We start from the raw sequence: 25,184 nt of genomic DNA, 5'->3' as shown, positions 1-25,184 counted from the left end.
AGTAATAGCTTCAAAAATTCCCAAAGGATGAATAACATGTTTATTGTGAGCAAAGTAGACTGAGAGCTTTACATTTTAATTTTGTACAAATATCAGAGACACAAATGAATAAATAAAAAGTATATGGGGTGGGAGACCAAAATTTTTATAAGTAAAACATTTTAAAAGAATGCAATCTACCATGTTGGTAGAGATTACAAAGCCACTTTCTTCCTTAATTAGAGAATGCATAATTATAAAAAAATGCACTTAATACTAGCTCAGTCTCTTGCGATCATGGTTTCCATAGTGACACACAAAGATGACAACTAAGTGATAATGATTGAATAAGGATAATTTTGAAATGATTATAAACAAAAATGATAGTTCGGGGGTGCTCAATCAATGCTACTTGAGTAGCATTGGTCAGGTGATGATGATAGTTGTTAGACAATGGGGGTTATATGGTAGTAATTGTGTGATGGTTGTTGGATGACAATGCTCCAGTAGTGATATTTGGACAATAAATGTCATGAAATGATGACGTCAGTTAGGAGATGCTAGTCAAATGATGACAATATAATGATAGTGTGTTGGTTTTATATTTTATAGGGTTGTTGAGTTGGAAACTATACAGATTCAAAGATTTAAATGTTTAAAGAATCAAACATGCATCAAAAGTAGTATACAATCTCAAAATATAGAAATATCACTTTATGATGGGTTTAATTACTTAAACAAATTTTTTTTTATATATTTGCAGTCTATGATTAAAACCAACAAATATTTCCCTCGTCTAATTCAAAGACTAGTTAAGGTTTAGATTAATATGGTGTTCGAACTTCCCATAAGAGCAAACTAATTACATCATAAGCAATGAATGTAATTTAAGAAAACTTTTGATTACGGTTGTGGTTTTATCTTCAAGAAATATCTAAGTTTTTTTCTATAATTAATTATTAGAAACATCAAAAGGGAAATGCTCAAAAGTTGAACATTTTATTTTCGAAACCTAAAGAAAGAAGAGTGGGAGATGTCAGAAATACTGAGAAAACTCAGTGACATCACAACTATCATATTGTTTTGCTTTAATGACTTTGAAAAAGATAAGATTTGATGTTTCCATTGATATTTTATTAAAAATTTAGGACTTATATCACATGATATATGATCATGAGAAAGCTTAGAGGGTAAGGATTTATGTCGTAACCAAACAAACAATCTAAAAATTCAAAGACTGAAAGTGAAATTTACTGTAAGAAGTAAAATCTTTGAATCCTTGTTTAAAGTAAGAGAAAACACAATAAAAAAAAATGCAATAGACTGATGACCCCACATGGAAAAGGCTTGCCACCTAGATGTAATAAAACTATGCATTATTGGTCTTGATGAATGCAAGATAAGCTATGCTGTTATTTATTAGGAAAGATTGATCTTAGAACTTGATTATAAAATCAAACTACCTAAGTATTAATAATATGCATAATATTCTATAACTAATGCAAACATATTTTTGCAATGTTTTTGGTTCTTTTTAAATGAACATCGAAGTCGTGAGCTCGTTTATTTATATGTCGTCGCATTATTTATTTTTCAAATAAGTCTCCCTCTCGAATCATAGAAATTGCCCAAAGAGGAAAGAAATAAAAAATAATGATATACGATAAAAATTTGCAGACAAATTTAAAAAGAATCATGGAAGACTTATTTAAGACAAACCTCATGGATACGTCGAGAGTATAAATCCAAACAACATCATATCGATACTTTGAAACATGGTATCAATCAAGAAAATTTTTATAGAGGCCACCCATAACTAGAAAACAAAAAAAAAAAAATATTTTTGTTTTGAGGTCAAGAGCACTCCAAAATGAACGCATCCTTTTGACTGATTACATCTTAGGGGATACTCAAAAATACTCTCGATAAAAGGGGTGTTGCTTATGTTAGCATGATAATTGGGGGATAGGTCACCAAATGGATGGTTATTTCAAGTAGGAGCATCTCAGCACCTCGGAAGTCTATACCAAGCCACATGGAAGAGAGTGAATCCCTTATATTTATAAACGGACGAAGGCACACCGATAAGCGAGGCCTAGGAAATAACCAGGTTGACTCGACAAGAACAACCCTATGCTTCAAGACCTAACCGAGTCATAAAACTATAGAGTGAATCATTGTGTCCTAACCTGGTGGCGACCTATCAGAAATAGAGGCCGTCAAGACGACATCAACGAAGTCAAAAAGGACGACTGAGCTAAAAAGGGCTCATTAAAGAAGAAGTACAATCCCAAAATAGGTAGATGTAGTTAAAATATTTTAATCCTAAATTTTGATTAATCTTAATCTTTTATTAGATTTTTATCAAAAAGGATTATTTTGTCTTTAAAGAGCCTAAATTACATTCTAGCATGATTCCCAGATAAAACCACAATCAAATAAAGAGGAAAGTCAACACACTGCAAAAAAAAAAAAAACAAACCAAATGAATAAATAAATAAACACAAGTCGAGTGCTGTTAAGTCGGCAACATATCTCATAAAACAAAAAAAACGGTCAGGTTCCGCATTTACACACCTGGTCCTAAATACTGAATATCAAATAAATCTAGAATTAAGGTACAAGACATGAGTTAATTGCTCTTAGTCTCCACAACATGATTCCAGCGTTGAGGGTCTCATAATCTTTTGCCTGTACTTTATTTCTACTGCAAAGTCCCCTAATGACTTTAAAAAGCTACATGTAAACATCTAAAAAAAGATTCAACCTGCAACAAATATTCTAGCACGGGTTATTTACATGCAGCATATATTGAACCATATCCGGTGGGATGAGAGTTAAGCAGCACCTGCAAACAAAATTGTTAGCTTTAAATTATTAAGCTCGTCCTTATCAAATATGACTCCCTGTAAGAAAACTGCTCTTAACATACTAGTGCCCAAGTCCACTCCCAGTAAACACACAAAGGCAACACAAAATGTCTGTTTAGGGCACAAACGCAAGGAATGATAGCGAGGATATGAAAATTTTTGAATACACTCAAGGCCTAATATAACAAACCATCTAAATACACGGTGCCCTAATCACAACATTTAAGTGTGTGTGCATAGTGTGGGTAAGGGCTGCTATATGACTTTGACGACCCCGTTCTAACGATCCAAGGGACCTGAAATACGTCACTAGGGAATGACATTTTAAGTAAAAGGCCTTGCATATGGCCTAACTTATGTAATTTTAAAATAGAAATGATAATATATAATAAAAAGTATCCATTTTTTTATTTTAAAATAAGATCATTAGATATAGGTATGTAACAAGCAAGTGACGTACTTTAGAGCTCTTGGAATCTTAGCACAGTCATACATATGTTGGTCATAATGCAAAAATTCACATTGCTCACTGAGATATGCTCGCGAGCAATGCATGTTTAAGTATTATGACAAAAAAGGGTTACTCTTCTAACGAGTATAATTTGTCATCAAGACAGATGGGCGATGCACATACAACAAGCAAAATACCCAAGAAATTGTGATCATTCGATTGAGGTGCAAACGATTACAATGAATGACAAAGAGACAGATCACACATCATGCAAATGCGAATGCAGGAATGTCACACAAATCATACAAACCAGGTATGCTGGGTACATGCCACATAGAAAAGGAATTACTCATCTATCAGGAGGTGTCATGCAACAAGCAGACAAATGATGAAATGAGTTTGAGCCAAGTATATGACACCTATAAAAGCGATTACTCATTGCTCGAGAGGCACTCAAACGAGCACCTGCAAACATGATATCAATGTCTAAGATGCCCAAGGCAAATGACAAGCATATAACAAATGTTAAGTGCCAAACATGCTAGGTAATGTGATTCATGCCAAGTGAAAATCACATACCTAGGTGGACATACATAGTACCTCGTACGAATTCATTGGCTAGAAAGCATGTCTCGTATCGGACACAATGTGAGATACCTATGACATTGCTCATAACTCTCATGAAAAAGAATCATACAACATGCAACTTTATATGTGAACCACCTACTCACGACATGTGCAAGCATCTATTCATGTTCATATAGTGACATAGGCGGGAGAGATACTTGCAGGTGTAGGGGCTCAAAGAGACACCGCAAGTATGGATGCTCAAAGAGACACCTAAACATGCCAAATGCTAGACAATACACTCATGGCAAAAATATATTACATGCAATGAAATAGTAACATAAACATAAGGTCAAAAATGAATTTTCATACACATGAAAATGCATGCAAAAAGCAAACAAGTAAATCAATGCTAGAATTCATGCAAACATGCAATGGTCAAACGAGATAGGCCAAAGATGGTCGACCAGACCAAAGTGATCGGTCGATTAAGTTGGGTTGGCCAATCAGACCGTAGTAATCATTTGATTGGGCTAGGAAGACTGATCATACCCATTTGATTGGCGTTGGGGCTCGAATGACCAATCAAACCAAAGTGATTGTTCAATTGAGTCGGGACGACCTCTATCAAAATAAAGTGATCAGTTGATCGAAAGTGATCGATCTATTGGGTCGGGGCGACCGATTAAACCCAAGTGATTGGTCGATTAGCCAGGGGCAGTCAATCAGACCCAAGTGATCGTTCCAACGGGTCGGGATGACTGACCCAACCAAATTCATTGTTCGATCGGGTCGGGACGACCGATCAAACCGAAGTGATCATGCAATCAAAATGCCATACTGTTAACAGACAATTTTGTTACAATCATCGTAGTTTAACAAGTCAGATTGAAAAAAAAATTACTTTCTATCATAAGAATTTCTACAAGCAACAAGAATGTGTTTCACAAATAGAATTATGACGATGATCTAAAAGATAAAACATGCAGAAATCAGATGACATATAAATATTGAAGACTAGTTAAGACTGTTAACAGGAGTATTGAAGATTTAAATATTGAACTTTCTGTGTAAAATATGTAATATTAACAGTTTTAAATGTTGTGCATATAAATCCCCTTCTATTTATAGTCATTCAAGCATTTAGTATTCCATTATTAGGAAGCTTTAGGTGGCTCGCTGTACAAAATGTACCTGAAAATTTCAAATCAAATGATAATTATATTTAATATTTTTGCCAATTATTTATTATAGGATATTATTATTTTGTGAAAAATATAATGAGAACTATGCTTTTATGCCTAAATTATAAGAAATAATCAAACATGTTGGAATCTTGATTGGCTCACTGTTCATTAAATTGTCAGTCATGGCACATAAAAGTTGGCTTAAATCATTAAAATTATGCTAGGTACTCGTTCGATATACCTAAATCATTAAAACTCGAAATATTTTTCAAAATAAGTATATATATCCTCAAAATTTTCTAGATCCACTCACCTATCGCAGCCGCCGTGCTTCTCCGGTACCGGTTCAAGGTCGTGCCCGGCCACCGGGTGAAGCAGAAGATGGCTCCGACGTTATTCATGAAGCATGAGCTTCGAGTGTACGTGCGACGTTGAGGGGAAGTCGGATCAGGTTAGAACGGAGCAGGCCTAGCATATAACACTTAGGGTGGTTGGATTTGGCCCGGATATGATTATATTATAGTGATCATAAAATAAAACTTATGATTCTCTTACATAATTATTTTTTAAATATTTAGTGCCATGACTTTATTTGGAGTCATTTTCTAAATAGAGAGTATTAAATATGGCTAAACGTACGGTGAGGGTAAGTGAAAAAAATGTTATCGGTGAGCAATAATGTTGTATGTAATATTTTCTCCTTCTAAGTTTTTTTTTTGGTTTTAATAAAGTGATATTTCACATAAATTCTGAGCACTTGGAAAGTCATCACGTTAATTATATATTGTGTGTGTGTGTGTTTGTTTGTGTATGTATACTTTAGGAGAGATTGGCGAGAGATATAGTTGCCTTAAAGAAGTGGTACTTGAGTTGGTAGACGCTTTAGGAGTGGCTGGAAGCTCGTATTATAGCCTCTCTGATTATTCCTTGAAAAAAAAAAGTGTTTTAAGTTCCTAGAAATAGAATTTTAATTAATAGATTCTCACTCATTTTTTTTTAATGCAACATAAATGTCAAATTAAATCCTTTTGAGCACCGCAAAGATGAATATAAACAAATAAAGGTTAGATTTTTCAAATTTTGGAGACCCAAAAAAAAAAAAAAGGGTAATTTCTTAGAGTCCTGGAAATATTGCTATTTACAAATCATGCATTTTTTCATCCTTTTCTCAAATTCTAAAAAATCAAAATTCATGATAAGAACCGGTCCATATTTTTCATTTATCTCAAATTCATAATAATTTGATCATGACATGCATAAATGTTTCGGTTCGGTAGTTCAAAAAATCAAATGAGTGCTTGATTTTGTAAATATTATTATTTTGGGTGCTCTGTATGTAATTATCCCTCGTCCCCATGCAACAAAAAAAAAAAAAAAGAAAGAAAAAAGGGTCATGTACATTCATACCACCCAATTCTTATGAATTTAAATATCTTACTCCAAAACTTTATTCTTTACATAAAAAATGCCACTATCTTAACTTATAAAAGATGAAATATATATGTTCATACATAGATTATAAAAATAAAATAAAAATTTAGGTGTTAGATATATAATTGGTTGGCATGTACATAAATATTCCAAAATAAAAATTTATTAAATAACTTTGTCAAACAAATTAAGGTAAATCGAAGGCTTCATGATCATAAAGTGGTCTGCTTGAATATAAATATGTGAAGAGAAATTATTGCATATGGTTACCTCATGCATCTTTGCATGCAGTGTCTACGGTCAGGATATATTTCTGTTTTTTTTTTAAATTTTAAATTTTAGGTGGGGTCCACTGAAATATATCCGGACCGTAGATCCCCTGATCTAGGAATAATTTTTCATATGTGAAAGTCCATTCCTCTCCAGCTATTTATTAGTCAAATAAATAAGCTTTTAGGAACGATGACAACTGTATCCTCCCACTTCGATCTATTTTTCCTGTGAAGCAATAGTGAAGTTTTTTAACTATAGACAATTAGACAAGATCAAGATGGCATAGGGTCTGACTTGATCAATTTATGTTGATAGGGGGGTTCATATTTGTTCTATCATGAGAAAATTCATTGGATTTGGACGTAGTTTTTAAACTTTAAAATGTTCAAGTATTTAGTTCGAATTGTTTATAGCCTTTAGGATCGTGATAATCTATTTTTAAAATCAAGCACTCGTAACATATAATTTAAAATATTTTAATTAAATTTGAGGGACAAAATGGTGAATTTGAGTACTATTAAGGCATTATAATGTCAAAATAATATTATCATGTTTTACTCATGCCAACGCTTATTAGGCTGATGTTTGTCATCGCCAACAAGTTAATATCCACAGTTGTCATGAATGTTGTTTCCCAACATGGCCATTGACCTGATGCAAGCCATCACCACCAAGATTGACATGCTTAGCTACCAAAGATGATATCAATCATCACCATTAGGATCAACTCCGATCATTTCAATGAAGGCTAATAACTATCATCATTAATAATTAAGATGATGGTTGTAAATAACAATGCCAATGCCTGTTGCCGCTAAGCTCACACTCTAGATATGATGGCATGGACATTATGGTACATCATCAAAATTAATGTTGATGATCATTTTAACTAGTAAAACTCACCATAGATATTAATACCAAAGCTCGAGAATCTTTGTTAATAATTTTGATGTTCGTCATCATGGCTAACATCTATGACAGTTTTCATGACCATTGTCGATGATGTCATCACTTTTAAAGCTTGCACTTATTATGACATCAATACTAAGACATTGTTTGGTTGCATACTGGATTTATGTTAAACATTATTTATTTAATCTTGTAAATTTGATCTTCATCTTCGCGATAAAAAAAGCTCGAGGGACGGGAAAAAAATTTTAATCTTTTTTCGTGTCAGACTTAATAAATTTGGATTTATGTTCGAAATTAGACGAAACGTGGAAAAAAACATCAAAATGCTAAAATTTTTTTATTTGGTGAAACGTTGGATTTAATTTTGATTTTTTTTTTTTTGTTGTATTTAAGTTAAATCCATGGCTAAATCCCTTTTAAATAATGCTACCAAACACCCCCTAAATTTTAATAATCACCAATAATTTTGGCACTCATCAACGCTAATAATGTTAACTTTCAGAATCAGCTAACACCGTCAATTTATACCAACAACAACATCACTGGTGTCTACCCTTACCATGAAGATTGATACTCACTAGTGGCATAAATGTTGACACCCATTATTTCCAACAACATTGAGGCAAATGACTATTAACAACATTAATATCCATTATTATCACCAATATTAACATTCATTATCATTAATAAAGATGTTGTTTTCCATTATAAATCAATCATCTCCATCATAACTAACATGATTAATTCTTGATGTCATTCACTATCGCCATTAATTATGATCATGTTTTCTATCTGCTAATATATTAGCTTACGTTAATTCTCGATGTCACTTAATCTTAACTTGTTTCTCATTTCCATATACTAATATGTTAACTCAATGAGAAGCAAGTTAAGATTACATCATAACCATCTTAACAACAATCTCTCGCTCACACACACACACACAAACATATCTTTCGTAACTTTCATAATTGGATCTCTTCATTCATGCATGCACCATCTGACCACTTCCACTCCTCTATAGTTCGTAGAGTACACTATCAAATATCCTTTTTAGCCGAACTCATGAGAACTCCATCGCAATCGTATACAACTCTTTTCTTGTAGAATCAAGCCATTTCATCACAGTCCTAGCTACCTTAACCATTTTGATATGATCCTTTATCATCTTGTTGGACCTAACTCCTTATAGATTAACTGACTTTACCAATGTTGAATGTTGACAGCCCTCCCCTATTAATTTAAAATGAATGTATGAAAACTTTTTTCAAAATTTTACTGTCTTCTGTATACCATTGGATTCTCCATATATAAATACAAGAGTATGGCTTTGACAAAGAATTTCAAAATCATCCAATCATTCCTATGATTATAATTGCTACAGTCTGCTATATTCGTATTATTATAAAAAATATGAAGAAAAAGCTGCAATAATCCTGAACGGGACTATCCAATCTGAAATATATCCCTCAAGAGCATATTACAAATCTATCTCCTATTACATGTTTATATACTATGAATCAGAAGAATGTTTTTTTTTTAAGTTTATTTGTTTAATTGGACAATATTTCTTGCACAAGAGCATTATTTGCAGACAAAGTAAAACACTTTTTAATATACAGCTTTAACAGCCTATATTTCTCAGTTCAAAATCATTAAGCACCATAAAGCAGTCACTTACTCTTTACATCTTAGCCGCTGCCTTTCAAAAGACACCCTCTTTACATCTAATCCACTACTTTTCAGAAAACATTTTAATGCTCACCAATGGAGGGAGCTTTGTGCCTTCTTTTGCAATGTACTAACAGATTAGTATATAATATTGGTGAACCGCAGCACCATGCATAATATAATTCCTTTGCACCTTCATGCTAATAATTATGATCATTTGAATTTATTCTTAAATTGTCATTAAGTTAACTCTGGACATGCATAAAAAATTGACAAATATATGAAAGGAAAAGACTGTATATGCTTTCAAATTATAGTTTTGGTTTGTCATTATAGTTAAGCTTTTGAAAATGATTAGTTGTTCTATAATTTTAGCTTGGTGAGGTTCTAGATATCTTAAATATTGAAGCTCAAATGATGGATGCTAGACAATTAAAACAAAAAGGGATTCATTTTGTATACACCATAAATACCATTGCGAATCTCAAAACTACTAGTCGGTCCAAATAATGGTCGGATGATCAAAGCATCTGACCAATCAATGACTAATCAATATCACCTAAGATGCTATGACAAAGGGTTTGGCTAGCATGACATGACTGCAGCTCCAGACCGCTTGAAGTGCGCATAGGAGCACCCGACCACAATTGGCTGACTGACACATGGTGAGCAAAATCGCCATATGACATAGCGCCTCAACCAACCAACACATATTTCTAAAGGCATAGTCTCCACTCGGTAATTTTGGCACTCATCAACGCTAATAATGTTAACTTTCAGAATCAGCTAACACCGTCAATTTATACCAACAACAACATCACTGGTGTCTACCCTTACCATGAAGATTGATACTCACTAGTGGCATAAATGTTGACACCCATTATTTCCAACAACATTGAGGCAAATGACTATTAACAACATTAATATCCATTATTATCACCAATATTAACATTCATTATCATTAATAAAGATGTTGTTTTCCATTATAAATCAATCATCTCCATCATAACTAACATGATTAATTCTTGATGTCATTCACTATCGCCATTAATTATGATCATGTTTTCTATCTGCTAATATATTAGCTTACGTTAATTCTCGATGTCACTTAATCTTAACTTGTTTCTCATTTCCATATACTAATATGTTAACTCAATGAGAAGCAAGTTAAGATTACATCATAACCATCTTAACAACAATCTCTCGCTCACACACACACACACAAACATATCTTTCGTAACTTTCATAATTGGATCTCTTCATTCATGCATGCACCATCTGACCACTTCCACTCCTCTATATTTCGTAGAGTACACTATCAAATATCCTTTTTAGCCGAACTCACGAGAACTCCATCGCAATCGTATACAACTCTATTCTTGTAGAATCAAGCCATTTCATCACAGTCCTAGCTACCTTAACCATTTTGATATGATCCTTTATCATCTTGTTGGACCTAACTCCTTATAGATTAACTGACTTTACCAATGTTGAATGTTGACAGCCCTCCCCTATTAATTTAAAATGAATGTATGAAAACTTTTTTCAAAATTTTACTGTCTTCTGTATACCATTGGATTCTCCATATATAAATACAAGAGTATGGCTTTGACAAAGAATTTCAAAATCATCCAATCATTCCTATGATTATAATTGCTACAGTCTGCTATATTCGTATTATTATAAAAAATATGAAGAAAAAGCTGCAATAATCCTGAACGGGACTATCCAATCTGAAATATATCCCTCAAGAGCATATTACAAATCTATCTCCTATTACATGTTTATATACTATGAATCAGAAGAATGTTTTTTTTTTAAGTTTATTTGTTTAATTGGACAATATTTCTTGCACAAGAGCATTATTTGCAGACAAAGTAAAACACTTTTTAATATACAGCTTTAACAGCCTATATTTCTCAGTTCAAAATCATTAAGCACCATAAAGCAGTCACTTACTCTTTACATCTTAGCCGCTGCCTTTCAAAAGACACCCTCTTTACATCTAATCCACTACTTTTCAGAAAACATTTTAATGCTCACCAATGGAGGGAGCTTTGTGCCTTCTTTTGCAATGTACTAACAGATTAGTATGTAATATTGGTGAACCGCAGCACCATGCATAATATAATTCCTTTGCACCTTCATGCTAATAATTATGATCATTTGAATTTATTCTTAAATTGTCATTAATTTAACTCTGGACATGCATAAAAAAATTGACAAATATATGAAAGGAAAATACTGTATATGCTTACTAATTATAGTTTTGGTTTCTCATTATAGTTAAGCTTTTGAAAATGATTAATTGTTCTATAATTTTAGCTTGGTGAGGTTCTAGATATCTTAAATATTGAAGCTCAAATGATGGATGCTAGACAATTAAAACAAAAAGGGATTCATTTTGTATACACCATAAATACCATTGCGAATCTCAAAACTACTAGTCGGTCCAAATAATGGTCGGATGATCAAAGCATCTGACCAATCAATGACTAATCAATATCACCTAAGATGCTATGACAAAGGGTTTGGCTAGCATGACATGACTGCAGCTCCAGACCGCTTGAAGTGCGCATAGGAGCACCCGACCACAATTGGCTGACTGACACATGGTGAGCAAAATCGCCATATGACATAGCGCCTCAACCAACCAACACATATTTCTAAAGGCATAGTCTCCACTCGGTCGGTCGCGCCAATCTGTCAGACTCAGAAAAGTCTGTACAGTGAAATACCGTCATGTTGCAAATTCAAATTGTAATACAGATATGATATAAAATCCATACAATTTATTAGAATATTAATCATATTAAGAATGATTTCAATAAATGTTCCTTTCTTCTTGTAATTGCACAAAATTCACTCATATAAATAAGAGACAAAAATATAAATAAAAGGGATCATCTCCGGATTCCCTCTACAACAAATTCTTGATCTGCTCTACCCTCTTCTTTCTCTTTCACTCTGCTTTAACTCTCAATGCTTGTTCACAAAAGACAATCTGGGATCAAACACATTTTATTACTCAAATAATTCTTCCACATTTATTTTAAGGAGAACCAATTTTAAAATATTATAAGATAGATTTAAATTTCCTAAATGACAATATTTTAGTTTTATAAAACATGAAAAATCTTATATTTTGACGGATTTGTTTTAAGATAAGTGTATTTTAACACAAGTAGTTTTTTTTTTCTTACAAAAAGACACTGGAAACCGATTTATAGTTTCAATTTCAAATTTTGGGAAAATAAAAAATTATTTAGACTATCCTTATCAAAATTTAGTTGCAAGAATAGAAATTTTGAGTATTTTGATGTGAAAGTTGATTGATTATACTTAAATCAGTTTGTATCACTTGAACAAATTAATTATAATTATAAGTTTAACACCATATATTTTTTTTGTTAATTTTTACTTAAAATCAATTTTAATGTCATAGATAACTATAATCCTATTATTCTTTCCAACATAAATTTGGTATGGGTGCCATGCCCAAATTGTCAAGGCATTGCACTAGGTGCTCTAGAAATTTAAACTTAGTTTCTTTAGCACTATATTTATTTTATTTTATTTAATTGTGTGTGTGTGTGTGTGTGTGTGTGTGTGTTTTTTTTTTGTAAAGGGTGTTATTTGAGATTGTTGCTCCCTATGTGTGATATTCGTCCTCATATGGACCAAACCCGGGTAAGAGAGGTCTTACGACTCATTTGTGCAGCTCCAGACCGCTCGAAGTGCTAAAGATAGCGTGTTCTTGGGTGACCACTATATTAACGACCTATTTGTGAAGATTTTGAGTAAATCCATATTTAAGTAAAGTTTCTAAATCTTCCCTCAATTTGTTGGTCTGAATATGATATTTCAAAAGTTGCTAGCAAGAATGGAGTTCCTCTTGTTGTGGATCCTTTAACTGCGAAGGGAACTAGGCTTACTTTTGCTCAAGTAAATATTCAAGTAAATGTTGAATGCTTACTTTATGATACCATTACCTTATTTGTGAAGGGGTCAAGAAATTTATGTTTTTATTTTCTACGCCAGGAAGCCTACTACTTCTAAATTATCTTCCATATTTTCCTACAATCATATTAATTGTCTTAAAGCTTCCTCTTAGATATGTTCCTATTTTTAGAGGAAGAAATAATAATCAAAATTTTAAATATTATAATGGATTGTAAATAAATAAGAGTAAATCAATTAATGCTACTCATTCTTTTTAGGCTTTGAGTATGAGGAATAATAAAACTAATGGTATTAATGTTGATACTGGCAGTAGTGGTTTTAAGAATTTTTTAAAAATTCAAAATGATTTTAGTATTACTGCCTTTGATCTAAACATTTTCATTGATGTGGTTTCTAATAGCAATGATTGTTGGGGAATGATAATACTACCCCTGTTTTACCTACTTCATATATTATAGAAGTTTCCCTTGAAAATATCATTAACTCTAAAGTTCTTGTGGTTAATTGTAATGTTGGCAGTGCTTTGATTTAGTCTAATAATTGCTCTAGTGATTCTAGTGGTGCTATTCAGATTTGTGAGATTATTAATCATGATTCTATTCCTATGTAGTCATTTGAGATTGCTAATCATTATTAGTGGCCCTATTATTCCTAATACTTCTACTGAAAATATTATTATTAACAGGAACCTCATCATTTATATTCCTACTCAATCTCGAGTTTGGAAAGAAAGAGTAATTAATTTGGATGTTTTTGGTTTTCTGGTCTTTTGATTTTTTTATTTTTATTTATGTATTTTTCCTAACCTACTTGCCTGGAACCTTTGAGGGTTTAATAGTGATGCCCTTATTGTTAATTGTAATAATCACTTAAAGGGGTATAAATTTGATCTTCTTTTGTCTTTTAGAAATTGAAATTTCTAGTAATATTTTACATAATCATTTTGCCTTAAATCGATTTAAGTTTTTATTTTCCTAATGAAGGAAATTGTGATAATTTTAATGTTGTTGATAATGATAGGATTTGGATTAAATAAAACATGAAAACACTTAATTTTTCGTTATTAATATTGATCCTCAGTTTATTCATGGGTATATTATTTTCTCCTCTTCTATAAAATTTTATATTTCTATCATTTATGCTGATAATAGTGTTGCTAAAAGAAATTCTCTTTAGAAGTTTGTTATTGCTATAGCTAATAATATGTCTGCTCCTTGGCTCATTCTTAGAGAATTTAATTGTATTCTTAGATTAGATGAGAAGATTGGAGGATTATCTCCTTTGTCTAGTAAGCTTGTGTATTTCAATAATTACATTTTCTCAGCTAGTCTTATTGAGGTTCAAAATTCTGGATATTCTTATAATTGGTTTAATAATTAATTAAACAGTCCTATAAGTCATCTTTTTTATAGTGCTCTTTATAAATTTATCTATAACTCTAGAAGGTTGGAAATATAATTCTTATAACGCTTTGTCTATGCATATCTCTGAGCTTAAAAATAAGCATAACTTAATTATGACTAATTTAGAACATCAACCTCTTTCTATTGATTTACTTCTTCAAGCTTCTTCTATTCAAAAAGAGATAACTAATAAATGTTACTATCTATGATTACAAGTGGGCTAATAAAGAGGAAAATGTAGTTGAATATCTAATGAGGAGAAAGATATTAAATTTCATTATCAAAAGGCTAATATCAGACATAATCCTAATCTTAGTAAGAAAAATTTAGTTAATGGGAAATATATTCATAGACAGGCTGATATTATGAATGAAGCTATCTCTTATTATTTTGGTCTTTTGAATGGCCATAATGAGCTTGATGATATTATTATGGATTCTTTTCCTATAAGATAATTTATCTCTCATGAGGATTCTTCTATTTTGATTCAATATTTCTTTGATGTTGATATTAAAAATTTTTTCCACTCCATTAGTTATGATAAAGCCTTGGAACTTATCGTTTTTCCTCCAAATGTTTAAGAGATTATAGGCAGTTTATTGGTTCTAATTGTCATGATGCTATTAAATATTTTTTTACTACTTCCAACCTTCACCATAGAGTTAAACACATTACGATTATGAGTATCCCTATAAATTTTGATGTTAAATCTTTTTTTTATTATTATAAACCAAATTCCTTATTGAATACTTTCTATACGACCATTATTTTCTTTTAATTGAAAGGCTTAAAGTTGTTTTTGTCATTCATCCTGCTCAAGTTTCTTTTATTAAAAGTTGTGATATAACTAATGATGTTATCCTTGCCAATTAATTATATTATAGTCTTCACTCTAATAAATTTGCTAAGAATATTTATCCTAAGAATGATCTTTCAAAGGCTTTTGACTAAATTAATAGATTCTTCCTTTATGAGAGTGAAAAAATTCGGTTCTCTCTATAAGTTTATAAATCAAAGTATTTCTTGCACTAAGGTTGTTAAATTCTCTATCATAATTAATAGTGAAACAATAGTACATTTTTCTTCCTCTTCTAGTTTAAAATAAAGTTGTCCACTTTCTCCTAACCTTTTTGTTTTTGATATTTTTGCCCTTACTGTTTCTATTGATTCTCATTTTAATGGTGGTAATTTCTATAATAATATTTCTTATTTATATTATGCTAACGACATTCTCCTATTGGGTAAAGCTGATTTATAACCATTTCTCTTTTTATTAAGACCTTGGATAATTTTGGTAAAGCCTCTAATCTCTAAGTTAATCTTTTTAAATTTATTATCACTTTGTCTAAATTTGTGGATGGTTAAATGCAAATTCTAAGTTTTAATATTTGTTATTTAATTGTTAAACCTTATCCCTTGACTTGTTTGGGGTTCATTTTTAAGCCAAAGTTGGTAATAATTAATTGTCATCCTCTGATTAACAAATTGCATAAATAGTTGCATGTTTGAAAGCATAAAACCTTGTTTGTTGCTCGTAGATTGAAACTCATTAAGTTTACAATTTCTTGCTACATGTATTATTGGTTTTAATATATTATTTTACCTAAATGTTTGAAAAAGAAAATCACCTGCATGATTTAGAATTTTTTCTTGAATAATAACAGTAATAAAGGGCTTCATACGATTTCTTGGAATACCATTACAATGGCTAAACAATCTGATGGTCTTGGCATCCCTTCCTTAAATAATATTAATGCTTTGTGTAAGTATAAAATTTTATGGAAGTTCTATAATGATAGCTCTTTCATATCTTGATGGTACTTTAATCATTATGGCTTTATTGGGAATAATTATTGGGCTTGGCCTACTCCATTTTGAAAATATTTTGTTTAAATTGCTTATAAGAAGAGAAATTATCTTAAATTTCAAGTTAATAATAATAGTCATTTATCATTATTTTAAGGTACTTGATTTAATGGTTTATTCTTTAGAGATCATTATGGTGATATTATTTTTAATTGGTTTAATCTTCCTAAGTATATTTTGTTTAAAGACGTCATTGTAGAGGGTAGATGGAAGTTATCTAATTTTAGAAATTTTCTTGTTCATTACCTTAATACTATTGTTAACATTTCTATTATTTAAAGGGATTCTTGTCTTTGGGAGCATACAAATTTTTATTCCTATAAAACTGTTTATTCTTTTCTTTCTAATGATATTTAAATGATATTTTATTTTTTCTATCACACTTGAAAAATTATTCATAAATGTTCAAAAACTTGTGATATTCTTTCCTAAAAAGGACATTAATAATATTTATGTTTTATGTGGAATGGCTTAGAAACTCAATCATCTTTATTTTAAATGTTCTTTCTCCCATTATCTCATAATGCGAATTTTTTTATATCATTTTTCAAGATTTTTTTAAGTTTTACATCATTCTAATAATATATCTTGCAAAATTAAAAAAATATATATATTTCATCTTTTTAGCTATGCAAGTTACTTCTTATTTTATTTAGTTTGAGAGGAATTAAAGAAATTTTAGAAAAAATCTATGCTCTATGGATATGCTTATTTATTATATACATTGGATGAATATATTTGAAAGTAGGAAATGGAAATTCAAAATGCCTAATCTTGGTTATATTTGAAATTTTTATAATTTCTAGCTCTTTTTTTATTCTGCTTATTTGGCTATTTTCTTGTTGTTTTGTTTCCTTGCGGCTTTCTCTATTATTTTCCTGCTTAAGAATCTTACTGGGCCTTTTCTTGATTGTAACAGATATTTTTAACTTAATTTAGTTTTTTTGCCTATTTTTATTTGATTTGGTTTCTTCTTATCCTTTTGTTTGGTTTGTTTCTGTTAGATTGCTTTTGTTTCAAGTCTTTGATTTTGTTTCTTGTGTTTCTAATTCGTATAGCCGCTTAGTGGTCTTTTGGTTGTTGTCTCACTCCATTTCTGTTGTTACATTTTTATTTTCTATAGTTGTGTTATTTTGCCAACTGTCTTCATTATGTGCTTTTAGCTTCGGTGGTTTCCTTGTGGTTCTTTGTTGTTTGTTTTTGTTTGTTTTGATGTGAGTTTCTTTGTAACTTTCTTTCTTAGCTTTCTTTTGCTTTTGTTCTTGATAATGGTTTGTTTTTTCTTTTTGCTAGCATTTTTTTTGTGATATTGTGCTTAACAACCCTTTCCATTTTATCAGTTATTAATCTGATTTGTTGGATACTTCTCTCTGTTCTTTGCTTTTGTGCTTATTTTTGGTTAAGCTATGATACACCTCGTCTTTAAGTTGACTATTAACCATTCCTTAAAACTCTTTTTTAGTTTACACCTCTACTTTGTTTGATTCTTTAAACATGGATAAGAGTTTTTTTCAACCGTTGAATGAATTTAACTAGAAATAGTTGAGTTAGTCATCACGGCTACTTCTATCTCGTGTTGGATGCCTCAAGCTTGCTCCTAATCCTACTTTGACTATAAGTTCGACTGTTTTAGTTCCCATAGTGAATTAATAGCCTGTAAGTTTTAGTTTTCTTTATTTACGCCAGGATTTTATTTCACTAAACAAAGTTAGAAAATGAGAGTTGTGAGCAAAGACAGAAAATGGAGGAGAAAATACTTTGCCGACAACCAAAGTTGCAAAGTCGACGATGAAACAAACAGGCTGAAGGATTCCATCGCCACTCTCGCCAATGAAACGCCTAATTCTCAAATGGACTCTTTGTAGTTAGCTTATTCAAGCATAGCATAACTGTATAGTTTCTAAATATATAGTTTTTAATTATAGCCGCCCTAGTAATTAAGATTGAATAGATATAAACTTATAACCTGCAACAAAAGCTCTTTGTAGTTAGCTTATTCAAGCATAACTGTATAGTTTTTAAATATATATACTTTAATCATAGCCGCTCTAGTAATTAAGGTTGAATAGATATAAACTTATAACCTGCAACAAAAGCAAAGGTTAAAGTTGCCACTTTTCTATCATGTCATATAGTTTTCAAACATTAAAATCTAATTAGATTCCCACTGCTCACTTTGTAGGTTCATTAATAAGCTTTAACTGCTGCTTAGAACTAAAATCCACATGTTACATATAGGTAGATTTAAATTCAACAATTAAATAGCATTTTTGACATGAGAGATACAATACTTTATTAGAAAATTTTTGTATCAGCATATTCTAATACATTTTCATAATCTTATGCCATATTTTACCACTCAGTATGCTTAAAATATTCGATAATTTAATTAAATTCAATAGAAATTCAAAAAAATTATTTTAATGACTAAACTAATTTAATTATATTATACAATAATTTAATCATAATCATTTAATAATTTACTCATTCTCACAACATGTCAAACATAAAATTAAGAAAACATGGCTCTAAAAGAAGAGAAATTATTCCGTACAGTGTCCGATCTCCACCGTCGATCACCACAAAGATATATCCGTATGAAATAATTTTTCCTGAAAGAAAGAAAACATATCTCAAGCAAAATGCAAGCGAATATCCTGATAATTTTGTTAAATATATTAACAAAATGGCAAAAAAACTCAAATGAACATTTTTTTAATTAAAACAAGACAAGAAACAAAAAGCTTCAAAAACACAGCATCTGTTCGCATGATTTATTAGAAGTCCAGCAAATATAATCTATAATAGAGCGATGAATACGGTGAATTACTGATGGGATTTTTGTCCTAAATGTCACCTTAATTCATCAAATGGAAATAATTATGATAATAATAGTAATAATAATAATAATAGAAACCATTTAGACTTCACGCAGCAACTAAGACAAGTGTTAAGAATGGCAATGAATAAATGAGCTCCGGCGATTTGGTGTTCCTTTACTTGTGGGGCGCCTAGTCCGAAAAGTTCTAGTTTTTACTAGCGTGATTTCGCCACATAGCTTCAAATACCAACTCCGTATTCCTTGTACTAATTACTTACTGTCTATCTACAATCACGCACACGAAGCCACCAACTTCCGCCATACTTCAAATTCCAACCTTTCATGCGCCGGAAGCCACCGCGACGACGCCAGCCGCCGGTCGGAATGCAGAGAAGTCATCGCGACGGCGGATGTTGACCATCAGACCGTGCTTCATGAACAGAGTAAGCGACATCTTCTGCTCCACGCGGTGGCCGGGAACTACTGCGAGGCGGTAGCGGAGGAGCACGCCGGCTGCGATGGACTTCATTTGAAGGTAGGCGAGGTCTTTGCCTAGGCATACGCGAGGACCCGCGTTAAAAGACACGAACTTGAAGAAATCGGCTGGCGGTTCGAACCGGCGGCCGTCGTCGGAGAGCCAGCGTTCCGGTCGGAATTCCAGACAGTCATCCCCCCACACCGATTTCATCCGTCCGGTGGAGTAGATGGAGTAAGTGATAGCGGAGCCTGCCGGAACGAAGGTGTTGTCTGGAAGTACGTCGTCTGCTACTACATGCTTTGAGTCCTCTGGAACAGAGGGGTACAGTCTGAGCGTCTCAGAAAGCGCAGCTTTGAGGTAGACGAGACGATCGAGCTCCTCAAACGCAAGAGGAGAGTCGAGCCAGGATTTGCAGTCGTCGGAACCGCGGCTGTCGGAGAGAACAGAGTAAAGCTCGGATTTTATACTCTGCTCGACAGCAGGGTGAGTCGAAACGAGCCAGAAGAACCAGGACAGTGCCACGGATGAAGTGTCGCGGCCTGCTAGAATAAAGTTTAGTGCCACGTTCTGGAGGAAGTCATCGGTATATGATCCTTTGCGCATAAAACGGGAGAGAAGGTCATCATGACCGGAGTTCAGCTCTAACTTTCGTGCCTTGATAACGGCGGAGAGGTATCGATCGACATGCGCGACAGACCGAGACAGAGTACCTTCCATGCCAAGCCGAAGCCATTTTTTGAACCTCCACAGCACTTCCGGCAAAATGAAACGCTGCAGGCTAGCCTCGGTGGCGCGGTCAAAAGCCGTCGCGAAGTCGTTCTCCGGCATCCCTGGCGCCAATGTTTCCGGATCACGGCCGAAAGCCAGACCGCAGATGTTGTCGAAGGTGAGGCGGAGGAGGAGGTCCTGGAGATCGACGGCGGAGCCGTCGGCTACTGCGGCGTCGAGGATTGGGAGCAATCTCTGATGTATGGAACGAGAGACCCAGCGTGACATGGCTGTACGTAGCGTGCGGGTGGTGAACTCGAGCGCGGCTGTCTTGCGCTGGAGAAGCCAGGTATCACCATCGGTGTTAAATATTCCATCACCGAGCAGATCATGGAAGACGGCGTGCCATGTCGGACCTTTGGGATAGTTGTCGAAGCGAGTTTTCAGGATGTGTTCCAGGTTTCGCGGATCGCACGTCACGGTGACGAGACCCTGTCGACGGGCGAGCAGGGGAACGGCGCAGATGCAAGTCTGGTAAGTCCCGCCGGTCCGGCGGAGATTCTCGGCGATCCACTCGTGCATGCGATCGGCGTTTTGCACGAGTCCTGGGAGGCTGCCGACTAGCGGCCACACGCGCGGTCCTTGCATGCCAGCCGCCATGCGGAAGAACCAGATCATATATGCCGCCACGCATGCCGCAGCGGCACCCAACCACATTGCGGTCTCCATTTACACTCTACCACTCCTGAGCGGGATCGATTTCTTCTTCCCCCGACTAAAAGAAGCTTATGGGCAGGATACAATTATGGGTAGTTGTGTGCTATAGATAACAATGCTAATACATTTATAAAGAGGGATCGCGGTGGTGGTGGCGAGCAGGGGAATTTAATGCGCCAGACTGGTTGTATCTTGATCCTCACCAGCCACCCACACCCTCTCTCTCTCTCTCCTCAGTTTATCTTCCCTGCTCAACAATGCGATCTTTACGCCACAGCTTTGCTCTAATGTCTACGCCTGCTCAACAATACGATCTTTACGCCACAGCTTTGCTCTAATGTCTACGGCTCTCATAACTCGCTCTTTAAATGCCGTCAGGAGTCGTTGGGATCAAAGTTAAAAGCATGGGGGAAGGCTAATTAATATGCTGCCGCCACGTCAGAGTTATGAACTTTGGCTTCCCCTGTTTCTCCTTGCCTGAAACTGCTTCAGATGTGGTATGGGCGAAGAAGAGCGACTCTCACAAAAGCTGAGAACTTTGTAAATTATATAGAAGAAAACTTCCCCCATTTTTAATGGCGAACAGTTTTATTTTTATATTTTTAGAAGGTGGGGTAGATCAATCAGATGAATCCACGGGTAACATTTTTTTTATTTTACTACCAGGCTTTGGAAGGCTGAGAACATGTTTCAGTTTTGGTCTTTTGGAGTTGGGTTATCGACCCCACCCGCGAGATTGGGAAAGCCGCACTTTAATTCCGCACGCTAGATCGCTGCCGGTTCGCTGCAGGTTCCGTCGCGGCTTGTTTCGCGGCGGGGGGGGCCATAACATTTTTCGAACTGTTGAACGTCCGTTACGTGGTTTTTGTTGGCGAGAGGCGTTTGCTGCGTTGCAGGGGATCGGGCAGAAGTTTCTTTAATTTTTTTTTTGTTTAATTAATACATGGTTTTACGGTTTTTTGGTGGGATTAAGTTGTCAGGATTAGCCCTAGCGGCCTTAACTACCAAAGAATAAGTTGATGTTTAGGGATGGCCTAACGACGCCAACTCTCACCCCCGCGGCCTTTTTAAGACGATTTCTCATCTAATTTGTAATTAGAGTTGAATTGAATGGTGCCGCGCGCTGATTATTGAAGTGGTTTAGAATTATATGTTATATTTAATGGGGATGAAGTTTTGAAATTGTATGATTGGGAAGTTTTTTAAATTATTTTTTATTATTTATGTTGGATCCTAAATTGACTTTGTAAGAAAAATTTTTCTATTCAGACTCCAGACGTAGTCTACGTTCGGACTCACAGTAACATGCAGACAAGTGTGTTATATCAGGTCTACCTAAAAAAATATTAAAGTGAAACAGCAGACTCCACAATAATCCCAAAATAACATCCACAGTGTTATTTCAGTTATTTAAGTGGAATATATAAGTTTTTCTTCAATAACCTTGAAATAAATTGAAATAATCTCGAAATAACCTCCGCAATGTAACACACGTGACGACATTTTATTGGAGTCTACACACGTAGGGCTAAGTCCGGAATCCGGACAGAAAATTTTTCCCCTTTGTAAACATTCCCCGAGAGATTAAGATTGAGTGAAAGAAGGGAGAGAGAAAGAGAGTATAGCAAGTTAGAAATTTTCTGTAGAAAGAGTCGAAAAAGTTCTCTTATAGAAACATATTTTTATATTTTAAAATACTAATAAAAGATTCAAGGCTAATTAAAATTTTGGAATAAGAGATTCAAAGTATTAAAATCTGTTTTCTAATTTCCTACATGGCCTTTGAGTTCAATTTTAAATAGATTGCATGACATGGATTTCACCCAAGTCATTTTAATAGGGTCTTCATGCTTTGGTCTGTGGTAGATAAATGCATCATTTGCATGTCATGAGGAGAAGACACCATGCTTCTCTAGCCAGACTGACCCAACATAAAATTTTACTTACGTGGTTGTTTAGTGCACTTAGGTCATTAGAAGACTCCTCGACCCAGACAAAGTTATGTCTCGTTTTTTTAAGTGTTTCCAGCTTTGTAGTTAAATCTCCCTTTATCCTCTTTTCTAGTGACATTTTTACCATTTTGGCAGGTATAAGTCCCGCCTCTTAGAGCTCCATATGATAAATTTTTGTCATAGAATAAGTTTTTGCTCCTTTGACTTTAGCACTACCGATGTTTGCTTGGACGACACAATTCACAGATTACTAATTTTTGCTCCTTTGACTTTAGCACTATCGATGTTTGCTTGGACGACACAATTCACAGATTACTGACCATGGATTCAAGACATGTTGGGTTGACTACGTTCATGACCAAGTAGACCTAGGGTCCTAGTAGCTTGGGATGATTGGTTTGTGGTACCTTAACCCAGCTACCTCTACATTCTAGGGATTACTCCTCCCTTTTTTTGACTACCACTTTTGAGCCATGGCACTCCTTTTTGCATTCGTTGGTATCATCTTGATGACCTGATTATTAATGAGCTGCCACCCATTTGGGATATGATGATTTATCCTCTGTCCTTATGACCAAGATGTGCTTTGACGTATTGGGATTCCCTGTCAGAATGATTCGGTTAGTTGGCAAGCTCTGTATACCGATGAGTCGGTTACCCATGAGAGACCGTGAGAGACTCACTCTCCACCTTGTGGCTCAGCGAGAGCTTTAAGAGAAATGAAGCATTCCCATGTGGAGTAACTATCATTTGCTATCCTTGTGCTGGTCATCACAACTAATGTAAGCAAAACTCTTTCTGATCAAGTGTGTTCTTAGACAACCCCCAAATAGTAGTTAACAAGTGGAATACGTTCTTTTGGGAGCACTCTAGACCCAAGAACAACCAAACACACTTGAATCTCTAGTTGTGGGTAATCTACATAGTTTTTCTTTCACGGATATTGATCCAAGGGGCTTCCTCCTCATCTTGTTTGGGTAAAAAAAGTTGACCTATCATTGCGAGGTTTATCACACGTAGGCTTCAACGATCTTTCTCTTATTTGTCATCTGTCATATGTCATTCTTTTCTAGTTTCTCTCTTCTCCTGATCATTAACACAATCCAAAAGAGAGACTTATTCGAAATGGGAAGGTATATGACGATAGAAATACTAACAACTCTTTTAAAAATAAAAAGAGAAAGAAACGAAAATAGTTACGTGTATATAAAATGACGGAGCATGCCTCTCCCAAACGTCGTCTCTTCCTGTCGGAGGGTTGGGTTCCTCCTAAAAAATGGTCAAGATTATCATTACTGCGTGGACTTCGTTGGCCCGGATAGGTCTGTTCGGTTCTTCTACCACAAACTTGCCCTACTCATGCTTATGTGAGTCGATTACAACAAAATTTTTGAGCTTTCTGACACAGATGAGCTCCTCAATCAGGTTTCAGAGGTGATGACATTCCTCGTGTCATAGCCTTGGTGTTGATGGTAAAGGTAGTACCTCTTCAGAATTCGCAAGGCTGGGGCTGCCTTTAGTGGTTGTGCCAGTTTGAAATAATCCTTGTTATGGATGACCTGGATTATTTCAGCCATTGACATGTTGAAGGATGTCGAGTTTTACATTTCCTGATACCCATGCGCTCTCTCATTATACGGGGCCAATTGTTGATTCGAGCATCATTTCCGGTCATGATTCCCTTGGTCATTCCTTCATTGATCCCGTGACTGAAAGTTATTATTTTGTTAACAGATACAGTTGTCCTTTATGTTTCATGGTTCCCCATATTCTTTCTGCTTTTTTGAGGGATGTTTGGATGACTCTCACTTACCCTTTTGAGAGTCTCGTAGATCTTCCTCGATGAGTATGAGCTCGTGTATCATCGCCAATACTTATGCAAAAGCAGCAGGTTTGAATAGATTAAGGTCATACCTGAACCGCACGCCGGCTGCG

The 25,184-nt window shown here is 34.2% G+C and overlaps 1 protein-coding gene across 1 annotated transcript; it reads right to left on the bottom strand.

The window, feature by feature from the left end:
* Positions 1-19,658: 19,658 nt before the first annotated feature.
* On the bottom strand, positions 19,659-21,537 carry LOC110030109 (cytochrome P450 86A2-like). Its single transcript, XM_020732683.1, has one exon. It carries the CDS (start codon positions 21,307-21,309, stop codon positions 19,735-19,737), a length of 1,575 nt encoding a protein of 524 aa, XP_020588342.1. The 5' UTR covers positions 21,310-21,537; the 3' UTR covers positions 19,659-19,734.
* Positions 21,538-25,184: the final 3,647 nt, after the last annotated feature.

This window comes from Phalaenopsis equestris, unplaced genomic scaffold (genome assembly GCF_001263595.1).
Source record: "Phalaenopsis equestris unplaced genomic scaffold, ASM126359v1 Scaffold000657, whole genome shotgun sequence".
Taxonomy (NCBI): domain Eukaryota; kingdom Viridiplantae; phylum Streptophyta; class Magnoliopsida; order Asparagales; family Orchidaceae; genus Phalaenopsis; species Phalaenopsis equestris.
This window is presented reverse-complemented; position numbering and strand designations above follow the sequence as displayed.

Coding starts and splice junctions, on each gene's coding strand:
- LOC110030109 (XM_020732683.1), bottom strand. CDS start 21,309: ATGGAGACCGCAATGTGGTTGGGTGCCGCTGCGGCATGCGTGGCGGCA.